This window comes from Hippopotamus amphibius, chromosome X, assembly GCF_030028045.1.
Source record: "Hippopotamus amphibius kiboko isolate mHipAmp2 chromosome X, mHipAmp2.hap2, whole genome shotgun sequence".
NCBI lineage: Eukaryota > Metazoa > Chordata > Mammalia > Artiodactyla > Hippopotamidae > Hippopotamus > Hippopotamus amphibius.
The window spans coordinates 104,757,078-104,773,905 of record NC_080203.1 but is presented as its reverse complement, the minus strand read 5'-3'; the positions used below and the strand labels follow the sequence as shown (position 1 = coordinate 104,773,905).

The following is a 16,828-nucleotide window of genomic DNA, read 5'->3' as shown; positions in this document are numbered from 1 at the left end:
CTTCAATTTCCCATAACCATTAGTTTTTTTTATTTTAAATTAATTAATTAATTAATTTATTTATTTATTTTATTGGCTGTGTTGGGTCTTTTTTGCTGTGCGTGGACTTTCTTTTAGTTGCAGTGAGTGGGGGCTGCTCTTCATTGTGGTGCGTGGGCTGCTCGTTGCCCTGGTTTCTCTTGTTACGGAGCACGGGCTCTAGGTGCGTGGGCTTCAGTAGTTGCAGCACATGGGCTCAGTAGTTGTGGCGCACGGGCTTTGTTGCTCCGAGACATGTGGGATCTTCCTGGAGCAGGGATCGAACCTGTGTCCCCTGCACTGGCAGGCGGATTCTTAACCACTGTGCTGCCTAGGAAGCCCTAACCATTAGTTTTTAAATAACACGTAGCTTAATACAATAAATGCCAATTTGCCTGGCCCCCAAATAAACAACCTGATAATTATATCTTACTTTTATAAAGAAGCATGTATTGAAAGATGTTTATAAGTTGTATATTGTGGTATATGGTCTGATATTTGGGCAGAATTTTTTATATATTACTCAGGAAAAAAAATATAGCCACTAAAATATAGGTTTTACTGAGTTTAGTTTCCACTGTATTTTAGAGAACTATGCTGTTTTTACAAAGCTTACCTTTTCAACAGTATAATATAATGAGATTCGTTCATTCAATCCATTCCATGAGTACTTACTGGGCACATATTATGTGTTAGGCTCTGCTGTAGATGCTAGGAATATAAAATTGAACAAGATACCTATGGTCCTTGGTCTCTAAGAGCTTACAATCTAATGGGGGATGCAAACAACTCCAAATTAAAAGATAGTATAATAAGTACTGTGATGAAGAAATGCAGTAGGCTAAGGGAATACATGGGAGAGGTTTGCAGCCCATGCTTAAATGGTCAGGGGCAGTTTCCTAGGGAAAGATAACATCTAAAAGACACTGAAGTTAAGAATCAACCAGAGGAAAGAGATAGTAGTGGGGTGAGGGAGGAGAGGAGGAAAGAGTATTTAAGGAAGACAAAATTGAATGTGTTCAGGCATGGGAAGGGAGATAGAGATACAAGGCAGATATGAAAAATTTTAGTTTAACATGACTTGACTATAGATTGAATGGGTGATAGTGGGGAAAGATGTATTTAGAGACTTGTATAAATTGTAGGTCATACAAATCCTTATCAACACCTTAAGAAGTCAAAATTTCATCTTAACAGCTTGGAGTTTTTAAGCATGGAGAGTTTCACAATCAGATTTGCATTTTTCAGACATCATTTTGGTTACACAGCAGTGTTAAACTGGGATAGTGCAGAGTTATTAGTCTGATGATGATGTCCAGGCAAGAGAAGATTGTGTTCTCTGTTAGGAGGTAGGATTCTAGACAAATTCTAGTCACATTTAGGAGATAAATATTTAGTGTTTGATGATTGAAAGGGGTCACATATAAATAAAACAAGTAAGTCAAGAGTGAGACAGGTGGTAACAACATTCAAAGAAAGAGCTTAGAGGACGAGTAGCAGATTTTAGAGGGGAATTATGAGTTTGAGGCACCTTTTGCATCTCTACGTAGAGATGTCTAGTAAAGAGGCCATTGCTTATACACATTGGTCTGAAGGCTAAGGATTAATTTTAGAGATGATATTTATGTTACTCCTGTGAAAACCAAGATGTATGTAAAGGGATCGAATATATTAATGAGACGTTGGAATGATAAACTTTGTAAGAAGTTGAATAAAGGAGAAAATGGAGACAGGTGAATTGGGGCTGACTGGGAAAACATCACACATGTGACATCCTGGGACTCTTGTCTCTGAAAATGGGTGAGAAAGTAGGGATGAGAGGGAGTTATGAGAAAGAGAGGGACGGATGAATGTGTGGTTTCTGAGGCCATGAATTTGTGATGAGTGATATCATCCAGGGTACAGATTAAGTCTTGGGAGATGGAAAGGTCAAGTGAGCAATGAGTGAGGGTAGTGAATGGGTTATGGCAGTCTGGAATCTGCAGTGACCTACGAATGGAGAGGTAAGTAAAAGGCAGCCATGAGGCGGTTGAGGCATATATGGTGTTCATCAATGAAGCATATATTGATTTGTAATTACTTCTGAAGCATTGAATTATGTGTCTTATGATTTTAGTCAAGTATTTTGTTTATGTACTATATATTCTGTAAATAAAATATAGAAATCATATGGTATTATGAATTAAGCAATTCGGGTAATAAGATTGTCTCGATGGCACTCACTTTCCTTAATAATTCTGAAAAAATGGTATTTTATCGTTTCTTTGCCTATAAACAATGTCACTGATTCTGTCAAAAGAGTGAAATACACTCATATCTCTTTCTTAAATATAATATACATTTAGATTTAAATCTTGAAGTTGACTGCTGCCTATTCTTATACAGGTAGGGCTTTCAGGGAATGATATTCTTGTGCTTCTGAGATTTTGATTAGACAATTATATGTTCATGTAATCTATAATTCTTATTTTGTAGGAGTTATAAGACTAACTTCTTATTTCGCTATCTTAATTTTCTTGGAAGAAATTGAGTTTTCAGGCAGTTCTTGGTTCAAGTTTAGCCACTGCTGCATTCAAATTTTGTGACTTCAAACCTCAGTTTTCCTCAGTTGGAAATTAGGGTATTAACAGAGTACTGAAGTACTTCCCTGGTGGTGCAGTGGTTAAGAATCCGCCTGCTAATGCGGGGGACACGGATTCAATCCCTGGGTGGGGAAGATCCCACATGCCTCGGAGCAACTAAGCCTGTGTGCCACAACTACTGAGCCTGCGCTCTAGAGCCCATGTGCTGCAACTACTGAAGCCTGCAAGCCTAGATCCTGTGCTGTACAACAAGAGAAGCCACCATAATGAGAAGCCCGTACACCGCCCCCACTTACTGCAATAGAGAAAGCCCACATGCAGCAGCAAAGACCCAATGCAGCCAAAAATAAAAAATGAAAACAAAAACAGAATACTGAAGATTAAAAAGGATATAACGTATTTAGCAGTGTACTTGGCGCATATACTCAGTAGTTTTTAGCTGCTCTCATTAGAATTATGGTTGTTTTGGATATTATTTCTTTCTATAGGAAGAAGTATGTTTACATTCAGTTTCTTGTTTGTTTTAATTTTGAATATTCCTTTGGAATTAGGTAAATACAAAAGGTTCACACAGAGTTTGAGGCAATGATGTCAAGGCAGGTGGGTAGAACTCTTCAGTCAAATTCATAAGCTGTCAGTTGGTCCAATTTGTGGTGGAAGTTTTTAAGAGTTGAAAATTCACTCCTTTTAGGAATATCAATTCTACATCACAAGAAATGGGATGACAACTGCCAGAGTAAATCTTGTGACATTTATAATATGTTTTGATGATTTAAATTATAAAATGTTATATAAATGCCAGGTAATACTTCAGCAGTATATGAGTATATTTTAGTGTGGTTCCTACAGAGTTTTATGCTTCTCCTAAATAGGTTGCTATTCGCCATGCAAATGACATAGACATTAGAATTGGTGGATCTGTTGAGATTGCTGATGTCGAAATCAATCCAGTGAGTATGTTACCTATTTGTATAATCACTTTATAAATGTGGTGATTTTAATTTATGTGTCCCTAGTCAGCCCATTTAGGTTAAAAATTTTTTATTATGTAGTAATTTGACACATAGAAATTAATATATATGTAATATAAATATAAGTGATGAAGCAAAGTATTAAGCCGATTACATGAAGGTTTAAGAATTCACCACTGAACTTAAGTATCACAACAGTACCAATACCATTAAATTATCTGTAGGTTTCATCATGATGCTACCCCTCTTAATAGGTAACTGCTTTCCTGAGTTTTGTCATTGTGATCCCTTTTCTTTTTCTAGTCAAGTTACCACATATATATGAATTCCTTAACCATACCTTATTTAGCTTGTTCATTTCTGAGCTTTTTAACAAAGATGTTTTATCTTTGGTGGGTTACTTTTAATTGAATATTATGTTTTTAAATTTCATCTTGGTTATGTGTAACTGTATGTTATTCATTGACCCTGCTGCTTAATATTCCATCATGTAGACATACTGTAATTTGTAGACTCATTCCATTGTCCATCCAATTAGTGTGTCTGTTTTTTTGGTATTATGAATACTATACCTATGAACATTCATGTACATATCTTCTAAGGTACTTATGCAAGAGTTTCTTTAGGAGTGGAGTTGCTGAGATACAGATTATGTACATATTTGACTTCACAAGATAATTGCCATATTTTCTTCTCAAGTTTCCATTGATCCACATTCCGTTGCTCCATAAGTTGTATTGTAAGACTTAGTGTTTGCCAGTCTATTAAGTATAAAATGATGCCTCACTGTGGTCTTGATTTGCATTTTCTGAACTATAATCAAATTTATTTTTTGAATTATTGTTCTGTACCCTGATAAAATTTTGTTCGACAGTTGATAGAGTGCACATACATGCATTTTTTTTTTCTGGCCAGGCTTTCAGAGTTAGGTCTGGTCTTACCTACCTAAACAAACTTTCCCTGATCCCTCAAACCAAGCCCATATGCCCCTCCCTTGTGACATTTATAAGATGTTACAAACATCTTAAACTCTGGGAACGTCTCCATTGTAGCAATTGTCATATTATTTTCAGGTTATCTGCCATTTTGTTTTTTTATCCTCAGCACCTAGTACTATCCTGGTGCTGAACTAAATTGAATAGAAATTGATGAGGCTGCTGGTTTCCTCAGGTAGGGCCTCATCACTAGCCTGCACTTTGACGGCATCACCACAATTCTAGGCTTTAAGTTATAATTTTCTAACCTTTATTTTATTCAGCATTGAAGGCATGGTAAGTCCAGATAGATTGGCAGATACTAAGCTAGCTTGTCTAAGGAAATGGTGATTCCTGGAGTATCCAGAGTGCTTTTTTTTTCCATTGCTATGGTATCCCTCCCTGAACAATGTTAGACAAATATGGAAACTTTTAATGCTGCATTTCCTAGTCCTAAAGATATTTGTGGCAGGCTTTGCATGTTATGGTACAAGTGAGTAATTTATAGGACTTTACGTTAATATATATTTATCAATATTTCTTAATTATGTTGGATTTTTAAACATTGCTGCCTAGTTACCTTTTAAACAATATTCTAGTATTACCAGATATTGTTAGCAATACATCTGATAACTGTGTGGCATTGACTGTGTGTCTTATTAGCAACTAAGAAATTTTACCCAAATGAGCCTATGGGAAAGACCAGAATGGGATAAAAGGAGTGTTTTTTGCATATACGAAGCATCGAACTTTCACAACCTGTTTTGGATTTTACAAATTTCACCTGTAGAACTGGGTTGATATTTTAAGTGAAGCAAATAGTGGACAGTTAACCTTAATGCCGTGTTTTTCTCAACATTAGGATACTGTTGCCTCTTTCTCTATTAAAGGTGTATGTGATTCTTTTACTAAGGCACTGAAGGGTGTGTATAGTTACTCTACCAGGAAAGGAATCCTACAGAGTTTTCTGGTTTAGGCACATGCCTGGCATATAAGCTAAAGTTAAGATACATTCAATAAAAATTCCTTATATCTTTAAGCTAGATGTCAGATGGGTGCTAGGGATGTAAAAATGAATGAGACTTAAGGTCCACTAGGATAGATAAATAAACAAATAAACAGACTTTGTGATGTCATAATGTAAGTAAACATAAGGAACAGAAGTAGTCCCGATTACATTGTAAATAATTGTGGCTTATCCAACTGGCATTTGAAAGATGCATAGTATTTTATAAGGCAATTATAAGTTAGATAAGGACCTTCCCGACAGAAGAGACACCTCGATAAAGACACAGAAGGTAGAAGCATCAGGTATTGGTTGGAAATGACAAGTCATACAGCTTGCTGAAATATGAAGTCATAGGGTGAGAGTGGAGCTAGGCTGGAACATGAGGCAGAGAAAGGTCATGGTGAACTTTATGAGCCCTGCTAACAAGCTCGACATAGTCCTTTAGATGGAGGAGAATCATCAAAAAATTTTTTTAAGCTCTTTATTAGAATATAATTGCTTTACACTGTTGTGCCAGTTTTTGCTGTACACCAAAGTGAATCAGCTGTATTTATACGTATATCCCCATATCCCCTCCCTCCCGCGACTCCCTCCCACCCTCCCTATCCCAGCCCTCTAAGGCATCACCCATCATTGAGTTGATCTCCCTATGTTATGCAGCAACTTCCTACTAGCTATTTTACATTTGGTAGTGTATATATGTCAATGCTACTCTCTCACTTCGTCCCAGCTTCCCCTTTGCCTCCCCCCCTCATGTCCTCAAGTCCATTCTCTACAACTGCATCTTTATTCTTGCCCTGTCACTGGGTTCATCAGTACCATTTTTTTAGATTCCATATATATGAGTTAGCATACGGTATTTGTTTTTCTCTTTCTGGCTTACTTCGCTCTGTATGACAGTCTCTAGGTCCATCCACCTCACTACAAATAACTTAGTTTCATTCCTTTTTATGGCAGAGTAATAGTCCATTGTATATTTGTGCCACATCTTCTTTATCCATTCATCTGTTGAAGAATCATCAAATTTTAAGACAGGATGTGATATGGTCAGATTTTCAATTAGTTTAATTGTGACTTAGTTGTGGAAGGGAGAATTGGAGAAAGTCCAAATCTAGAAATGAAATGAAAAGTGATGAGTTACTAACTTTATACAATTACAGTAAAGATAAGAGGTGAAAGAGGCAGAAATAATGGGATTTGGTAACGGATTAAATACAGGAGGGAGGGGCAAGAAGGAAACTGTAACTGATTTCTATAGAGTACTACTGTTAATAATGTACTTGATAAACATGAGTATAGTTTTTATTGAGGTGTAGTTGACATATAACATTATGTTAATTTCAGGTGTGCAATATAATGATTCAATATTTGTACATACTGTGAAATGTTCACTATGGTAAGTCTAGTTATCATCGGTCACCAAACATACTTAGTTTTTTTTCTTATAATGAGGACTTTTAAGAACTACTGTCTTGCCGTGTAATTTTTAGTTTACATTATTTTCATAAATCTTACTCTACCTTATAATTATTATTTCTTTTTTTATATTTTAGGATATATTTAACTTCAGTGGCACCTATGTTGGTGCTACCCAGATTATTCCATTTTTAGTAAAAAACAAAGGTATAACACGTGCAAGAATAGAGTTTAATCTGGAAAACTTTGAAGGTTTTTCAATGAATTTTAAAGACAAATCAGGTATGTACTTTATACCATGATGATATTATTGTAAAAATAAAACAGTTTTAAGTTTGCTCTAAGGAATAATGTTAAGCAAATACTGTAAGCCAATGGCAATTATTCTTAAATATTTTTAATGACTCAGTGCATGTTTTTGTTATATCCTATAAACCCATCATGGTTCTATTTCTAGAAATACATCTATATTAATATCAGAAGGCTTTGATAATGCATGACATATAACTGTGCTTATTAATTGATTTAATATAGTAGGTTAAGTATGTTATATATAAGTATATACTATAAATGAAAATAAAATTAATTGCTAATTTTAATTGCTTAAGAATTTCAGGTAAATGTTTTAGTGTTATCTCTCTGTGTTTACATATATATTAGGTATCTTTATGTTAAATTAAGTTCAAAAACAATGCACTTTTATAGATGTATTTCATTTGTTTACTCCAGGTGTTGGCAAACTAAGGTCTACGGACCAAATCTGGCCTGACACCTGTTTTTTATAAATAAAGTTTTATTAGAACACAGTCACAGTCATTTGTTTGTATATTGTTTTCGAATGCTTTCATACTATAATGGCAGAGTTGAATACTTGTGATAGAAACCATATTGCTTGCAAAGCCTAAAATATTTACTATCTAAACCCTTACAGAAAAATGTTTACCAGCCATTGGTTTAGTCATTTCTTCTTCAGTACATATTTGTTGAATACCAGCTATAGGCCAGATACTAGACTTTGAGTCTGTAAAGATAATAAGACATCTTACTTGTCTTCCAAAAGTTAATAGTAAGTTTATCAATCAGGCTCTTAGTAGTAAACAAATGACTCACTTAAAGCATTTAACTGAAGATGATTTAATGAAGGAATTATGTATGGACCTGGGAGCCAGGTTAAAAGAAACTTACAAGGGATGGAAGCTGTTTCTACCTCTAGTCCTGAAAGAGCAAGAGGAGGCAAGATATTGGAGCCCTGTGAGTGGTGAAAGTATGAAAGAGAGGCCATCTAATAAAAGCCATAACTGTAAAAAAAAATGCAGTTCTTGCCAGAATTATAGCCAAGGCAGAGAAGAAGTGAGGGCATAAATACCTCCTGCCCTCTGATTCCTTGCTTGCATCTCCCTGTGGTTGAACCAAATCAGAGACAGAAGAGCAAGGGGCCTAGATGAATCAGTCTTTAGAGGTCAGGACGGAGGAGAGCAGAGAAAGATGGCTATTGGATCTAAATGACAAATGGAGACTGCCTATATAACAGTAGGAGAGAGAGACAAAGAATCAGGTTAATAGTATAGCATGGTGGATGCTACAAGACAAGTCAGTACATGGTGCTAAGAAGCATATGTTAAGGGAAACTAGGTGAGAATCATCAATAAGAACTATTTCTTGGAGAAGTTGATGCCTAATCTGGATTTAGAAGAATAAGGAGAGATACAGAGAAAGAGATATGAAAGAATACAAGCAAAGGCCTAGAAATGAGTCAATATGGCAGTTAGTTTGGACTATCTAGAGTATAGAGGAACAGGACTGGAGGGGCAAGTGAGACTCAGGTAGCTAATGATTTTTTCTGGACATTTATCCTAAAGGTTAGGCAGTACAATTTAAGGATTGATATCCGGGTAGTGGTGTGAGTAGGCTTGCCCTTCACTAATTTTCCTCTTGGAGCAAAGTTGAAAGTGGCCTGGGGGAAAAGGTGGGTATGGGAAGGGCAAGACCAGAGACAGGGATATCAGTTAGGTGTGTTGCCCATGCAGGTGAGAAGTGATGAGAGCCTGAGCTGAGGCATTGATACCGGGCACAGGAAGGAGGAGAGTACAAAGATGCTGAGAAATTAGAAATGCTCCGACTTGGTTACCAAGTGGACATGAGTATTCGGGAAGAGGAGGAAGTCTTGAATCACTCTGTTTTTGACTCTTAAGAAGCAGGTGATTGGATGGACGATTCATAGTTGATATAATGTGAGAGAAGGAACAGGTCTAGGAGACCATGCTGTCTTTGAGGGGACTGTGGAATAGCCCAGGAATCATAACGGTAGGCAGTTGGAAATCCATATGAAATTTATATTCATTTTTGAAAAATCTGGATGTTGAAACTTTAGGTGCCTTAACACTTTACTCTGCCTCATATGCATTCGTGCATCTTGTGAATGTATCACAGACTCTTCCTGGTTATTCTGCAAAGCTATTCAGCAAGATGCATTTCTTTCCATGATTCTGCCTTAGCCCTAGCTCAAACATCCCTTCTAGGCCACTGCATCATCTTTTAAAGTGCTTTCCCTACCTCCAGGCCTTTCTCCTTGTACCTATAGCAGAGAGTGATCTCCTTCAAGCAAAGATCTTATCCCATCTGCCCTCTGCTTGAAAAGCTTTGTTGTTTCCTATTACCAGTAGCAGTGGTTCTCAACAGCAGGCTGCTGACACAGTCTAGGATGTACATAAGTTGATCTTAATAATTATTAATACTTTGCAATAAAGTTTATACTTAAAATGTCCTGAAAATATATTTTATTATTATGAGTATCTTAAAACATAAATATCCTTCTGTAACAAATTAGACTTGGTTTTTCACATGATTGTTTCAGGACAGGAGTGACTTAAGGGAGAGGAAATACTGAGGTCCGTTTAGCTATGACTCCACTTTGTCTTTCCAGTCACTTCTCCCATGGTAGGCTGCATCAGCTGTCTTGACTGCAACCAGATTGTGTTACACATTTCCTCCCAGTGGCACTGGGCTTCCTTCCTCCTAGGCTAGTTCCCCTTCTTCTGTTCCTGCTGCCTGAGATCCCACCCTCTCTTATAAATTAGCATCAACCTCCTACGTCCTATGAATCATTAGCTGCATTCCTACCCCATCCAGTTGGTTGAAATTATTTTTTTTACTTTTGCTGCTTTAGGACATTAGGTAAGTTTTATTATAGCACGAACCAAATTGTACCTTGTATCAGAAACAGCTTTGTACTTATTGTCTTCCCTACTACCCTGTGAGCTCCATGAGGTCAAGGACTATAGTTCCAATTTTTGTTTTCTGCTTAGAGTTGTCTGATATAGTACTCTGCACATTATAGGCACTCAAGAAATATTTATTGATGCTGTCTTGGATTATTGCATTTTACAATCTATATGTTTATGTATACTAAAATATATTTAAGAATATCTATTTTTATATTTTATATATTTGAGATATATATCCATTCTAGGTGGATATTCTTTGCTGTATAATATGTGTATTTTTCCCACATCACAAACATGTCTGTGATAATAAACACTTAATGGATCCTTTTTGTTCATTTGTTTTTATATCATATGTCAAGTTGAATGAAATTGAGTAGAATGAAGGAGAGTGAAATGAGTTATTTAAGTTTATTTCCACATAGGGGTAATTGAAGTTATTATTGTTCCTTGGATTAATCAGAAAAGTTTAGGGGGTAAAAGGCATTTTTAGAATTGTCTAGATGAGGACAGAGGTTCTATTGTAGTAAACATTCGATCTTTCAGGAACTTATTTTAGAAGTTTATTTAAGTGGTTATGATTTCTAATCCTGAATTTTTTGTAACTATTTGACAATTGTTTCTGTATCTCCACCCAATGCCTTTGTATCTGGAGTGATACCACTTTGTTGAAAAGTTTCCATGTATAAAATTGTGTTTATCTTCTTTGTGAATCCTCTCTGAAGGCATCAGAGGAGATCTGGGCCCGCCCTGCTCCATCTTCACTGGAGAGGAAGTCTCAACTTTCTCAGACCTCAGATTCACTCAATTATTTGACCTTGGCCTTTATACCTTTTTATATTCATCTGAATATGACTGTGATATCATTCTTGAACTTTGGAGATTTTAAAAAATAGATTTAGCGTCTCTGTTTTGCTGATTTGATATATGTTTGTTCCAGTTTTGCTGATTAGCATCTTGGCATTAAGAGCGATTCCTTAACCTAACAAACTTATGCAGCCCCGCATAGAAGTTTCAGCAACTGCTTTTTGATTGTTGTGAACATTTTGATGAGGTTTCCCAAGGTTTCATTTCCACATTTAACAATAGTATCTTAGTTATATTTCTGGCTTTAAACAAAAATGTCCTTTTTCTGCCCTTATAGGGGAATTCACAGACCCTGCATTTCCTCACATATATTTCTTGGAATTAGAGAAAGAGACATCTCAGGAGTGTGGCCTAGTATTTTCTCCCAAAGAAGTAAGTTCCGCTTTCTATTACTTATATTACTAAAGAGTTGTGGAGTTAAGATAATCCTAACTAAGAAACTATCAAAGATCACCTAAGCTCTATTTGTAGTGGGTCTTTTTTCTACTTGTGAGCATGCCTGGATATACCCTTTAATTCAGTAAAGTGATCACTGGAGGTGTCTGGTTTCATGCTTGCAGTATATCTACAGGTGCAGAGGGCGCACGCAAGGAACCATATGGTCTTGTAGTCTCAGTTATGCTCTTTAGAAAATTCAAGATATGACATGTTGTAAAGGAGAGGAAAGTTGAGGCTAATCCCGGAATCACTTATATTTGAGCCAGCATGTGCTTTCTACTTGTATTTGAGTGGGGCATGCTTGATGTTCTTGGAATCATCACCTGAAATCACCAAAGACATGCTGTGAAGATTTAACAGGGATTGCTATGACACTGGTTCTTGGGTAGTGTCCCTTGATGTTTGGTGATTTAAAAAATGACAACAAAAACAACAAACTAAGAAAATCAAAGAAGAAACCTTTCCTAGAATGTGCCCAGGAGAAAGGGATACCACTGGCAAAATTTCACGGACAATCTCTGATATGGTTTTGCTCTGAAGGCAATAGAAGCGCCAAAGAGAGAGCATCTTGCTACCTATGATATGGAAAGGCATGTTGCCACATCCTCCCAAACAAGAATCAAACTGCTATATGGCAATTAGAGTATAAGACTCTTATGTCAAAACATTTTTTATATCCCAGCATAACTAGCATGATGTCTTGTACCCAACAGGTGTAGATTAGAATTAACTAAATGAAAGGAATTAATAACACAATAAGGTGTATTGAATGCTAACAAGGTACATCTTTAATAATCCATTTTTTAGTAATGTTACTAAACTACAGAGTTTACTGAGATTAAAATCTTATTTTAGGAACAATAATAGCTGTTATTTAGCTTTCAGGAGGAAGAGGTGAAGAAAATTTAAGGACGTGTTCAGATTTAAGAAAATGCTAAATGTTAATTTTTCCTTCTTAGGTGCAGTACATTAGTTGGGATGTATTTTGTAGGTTTTGTGCACACATGGTTCACATGGAATGATATTGTCTACAGAGTTCACTCTTTTGTCTGTTCTAGTTTTTGACCAACATAATGGATGAGATATCAAAGCGTACTTTTCTGATATTAAAGAAAATGAAAAATTTTAATTTTATACACAACATTAAGTTGTATTACACAACATTAAGATGTATACCATACTATATTTGATTTCCACAAGTTTAGCGTGTAATAATTACTCATCTACATTCATGAACCAGTGACATTTAGATAGATACTGTTTAGCAAGGTTATCCAGAAGAGAGAGAACACATCTTTGCTTTTTTTTTTTTGATATAAATTTATTTATTTATTTATTTATTGGCTGCATTGGGTCTTTATTGCTGCGCGTGGGCTTTCTCTAGTTGCGGAGAGAGGGAGCTGCTATTCCTTGTGGTGCACGGGTTTCTCATTGCAGTGTCTTCTCTTGTTGTGGAACACAGGCTCTAGGTCCATGGGCTTCTGTAGTTGTGGCACGTGGGCTCAGTAGTTGTGGCTCATAGGCTCTAGAGCGCAGGCTCAGTAGTTGTGGCACACAGGCTTAGTTGCTCAGTGGCATGTGGGATCTTCCCGGACCAGGGATCGAACCCACGTCCTCTGCATTGGCAGGTGGATTCTTAACCACTGCACCACCAGGGAAACCCCTCTTTGCTCTTTGTGAAAGTCATCCTTGTAATAATTTCCTTTGGCCTAATTTAGGCTATCAGATGATATCAAAATATACGTATTATTTAGATTTTCCTTCTATCTTTTCAGCAAAGGATTGTGAAGTACATGAAATATTGTCAAGGTATTACAATTGTTTGTTGAATAATACGATCTGTGATTTGTGTTTATAATTCAGACAAAAGCATAATTAACAAGTTATTTGAAGACATTCAGAGGATGTTTACCTTTTAAATTTTTACAGTATTTTAATATCTTTCAAAGCCTACTCAACTCTCATGTATCCTAACCATTCGCAAGTTTTCTCAGCATGAACTTATATTTCAATCTTGCATATCAATGATATTCTTCTCCTGATTATTAAAGTCTATTGTCAAAATTAAATGGGAAGTTTAGAAGAGCAGAGAGAAAAAATAAACAATAAATAAATCCTAATACATAACAATGACCTCTGCTTGTATTTTGAAGTATCTTTGTTTTTTCTCCTTCTATCTCTATACTTACATTTCTACATCTATAATTATAATGAAATAATACTTTATAAACATTTTTAACCTGCATTTTTTTTTACTGAGGGTATTATTTAAATGTATGAATTGCTTTTTGCGTCAGGTATTCTAAATGCAATTTAACTTTCTAGGGATGATATTTTATGACTAAACTGTGTTATGGTTATTAAACTAATCCTTCTTACTGTGCACTTAAGATTTTTCCTTTTTTTTTTGGCTTTATAAATGATTCTGTAAGAAACATCCTTGTAGATAACTGTTTGTTTTCACATTATATGTTTTCATTATATCTTCCTAGAAGTGGAATAATTGGGTCAAACTCTATGCACATATTTTAGGCTATTGATATTTGTTGTCAAATTGCTCTTCAAAAAAGTTATACCAGTAGTATTAGCCATGAGTAACAGTGTAAAATGTTGCTTATTGTCGTCTTTCTTTGTACAACTAGGTTGCATCAATTATGTATATTTATGTGTATGTAATATTCTGCCAATCTCATAGGTGAAAGGTGAATTTTAAATTGCATTTAAAATTCTGTGATTCTTCTTGCATAACAAGCCACCATACAACAGTAATGATTTATTTGCTAACAATTTGGCCTGGTTGGTACTACTAAAATTCTTTTAACTCTCTAGTAGGATAATTTTACTCTATTCTTTTCTTTTAAAAATATTATTGGCCATTTTTCTTGATGAACTTTGGAACATTTTTTTCAAGTTTGTGCTAAAACTTCTATGGTAATTTTAATTTGTGTTGCAGTAAATTAATGAAAAATTTAGAAAGAATTGATTTCTGTGTAAAATTGATTTCTGTATAAAATTGAGCTTCATATTCAGAAGTAAGGTATGCCTTTTATGTTTTTTTTTTTTGAAATTTAATTTTTTTTATTATTTTTTTTGAGGTACACCAAGTTCAATCATCTGTATTTGTACACATATTCCTGTGCCTTTTATGTTATTAAAGCATTTTATGCTACTCACCAAAAGTGTGAAATATTTTGAAGTAATTTTTCTATGCTGTTTTGTACAGTGTAAATGACTGGGTTTTATGTATTTTTATGGTCTCATATCAATATTTTGAAAATAAGTTATGTTGATGAGGTGTAAACTATTTATCTTACTTTAAACATCAGTTACTTTTACTTATCCTTCAATTTATTTTAGATTTTTTCAGAAATACTGTAATAGATTGCAAATATTGTTGTCTCTTCCATTTTAATAATTTTAATTTTAACCACTTTTTTCTTATATCACATTGTTTAGAATTTCTAGAACAAGGTCAGTTATTTTTCTTGGCTTATCTTATTCCTAATTTCCTATGAAGCAATATGCTTTAAGCCCATGTTGGGAAATATCTTTCACATACTAATTTAGCACAAATTTTAACCCAGAATTGATGTTGTTTCTTAATTTAGTCAGATAGCTGTATGTCATCAATCATATTATTATTCAAAGAGGAAAACAGTATGGTATATAGTTCAACATTATATTTGTAGCATTAATATATATTTTTGGCACACATCAGACAAGTATTTATTCAATGGGTGAATTAAAGTGCAGTGAATAAACTGGCACGTTCATTTCTGAGAACTTGTTCTGTTGTTTCTTTTGGATATTTAGAATTGGAATTGATGAGGAAAGGTTATGTGCATTTTAGTTATTGGTACTTATATCCACATTGTCACCACAAAACTTGTATCAATTTATATTTCTACCAATCGTCATCATTCAACAAATGTTTATTGGGCACCTACTAGGTATCCTGCATTATTCTTGACTTTGGGATTCTAGTAGAAAGCTTACATCCTAGCGTGGCACCAAGCTGTCTTTTCTTCACATCTTCTTCACATTGGGTATTATCATTTGCTAATATAAAAGACACATGTGACAGAAGTCTCATGTATCTATTTTTCTTTTGTCACTTGTGTTTTTGGTGTCATATCTAGGAAGCTGTTACCTAACCCAAGTCTGTGTTTGCTTCTAAGAGTTTTAGAGTATTGGCTTTTACATTTAGGTCTGTGATCCATTTTAAATTATTTTTTGTGTATGTGTGATATGAGTCCAGTTTCATTCTTTTGCATGTGATGTTCATTTGTCTCAGGACCATTTATTGAAAATATTATTTTGCCACATTAAATTGCCTTCACACTCCTCTCTAAAATCAATTAAACATAAATATAAAATTTTATCTCTGGACATTCAGTTATGTTCCATTGATCTTTATGCCCATCCTTATTCCAATAACACAAGGTTTTGATTATGATAGCTTTACAGTTTTTATAATTGGAAAATGTGAGTCCACCAATTTTGTTCTCCTCCAGTAGTATTTTTAACTAATTTGTGTCACATGCATTTCCATATGAATTTTAGGATGACCTTGTCAATTACTGCAAAAAATCTGGCTGGGATTTTGATAAGGATTATGAAGAATCTTTAGATCTTTTGGGGGAGTAGGGCCATATTAACAATATTAATTCTTCTAATCCATGAACATAGGATGTTTTTCCATTTTTTTAAAATCTTTAATTTTTTCAATGTTTTGTAGTTGTCAATGTACAAATTTCCTCTTTCCTTATAAAACTGATTTCTAAATAATTATTTTTGATTGTATTGTAAATGGAATTGTTTTCTTAGTTTTATTTTCAGATTATTCATTTCAAGTGTATAGAAAAACAATTGATTTTAAACATTGATCTAGCTTTTCTGCAACTATGTTGAACTTACACATAGTTCTTATGATTTGTTAGTAGATTCCTTAGAATTTCCTATGTGCAAGAACATGCCATCTGCAAATAAAATATTTTATTTCTCCCTTTCCAATTTGGATACCTTTTACTTTTTTCACTGCTTTATTTCTTGAATCTTCAGTACAATGTTGAATAGAAGTGGCAAGAGCATAATTCTTTATCTTGTTCCTGATCTTGGGAGGAAAGCATATGTTTTTCACTTTTAAATATGATGTTAGCAGTGTTATTTTTAAAAATGTTTTGTTGATTCCCTGTATTAGGTTGAGAAAGTTCTCTTCTATTCCTAGTTTGTTGAGTATTTTGATCATGAAAGAATGTTACATTTTGTCAAAAAATTTTTTGCGTGCAGTTTGATGATCACATGGTTTTGCCTATTAGTCTATTAATATGTA

At 34.7% G+C, this 16,828-nt stretch overlaps 1 protein-coding gene across 1 annotated transcript in view; it reads left to right on the top strand.

Moving 5' to 3' along the window:
• CFAP47 (cilia and flagella associated protein 47) overlaps positions 1 to 16,828 on the top strand; it is a 474,307-nt gene that overhangs the window by 60,468 nt on the left and 397,011 nt on the right. The window contains exons 20-22 of the mRNA XM_057717674.1: positions 3,473 to 3,550; positions 7,108 to 7,252; positions 11,336 to 11,430. Of these exons, the coding sequence (XP_057573657.1) occupies positions 3,473 to 3,550; positions 7,108 to 7,252; positions 11,336 to 11,430 (318 nt within the window). The remainder of the gene's footprint in view (positions 1 to 3,472; positions 3,551 to 7,107; positions 7,253 to 11,335; positions 11,431 to 16,828) is intronic.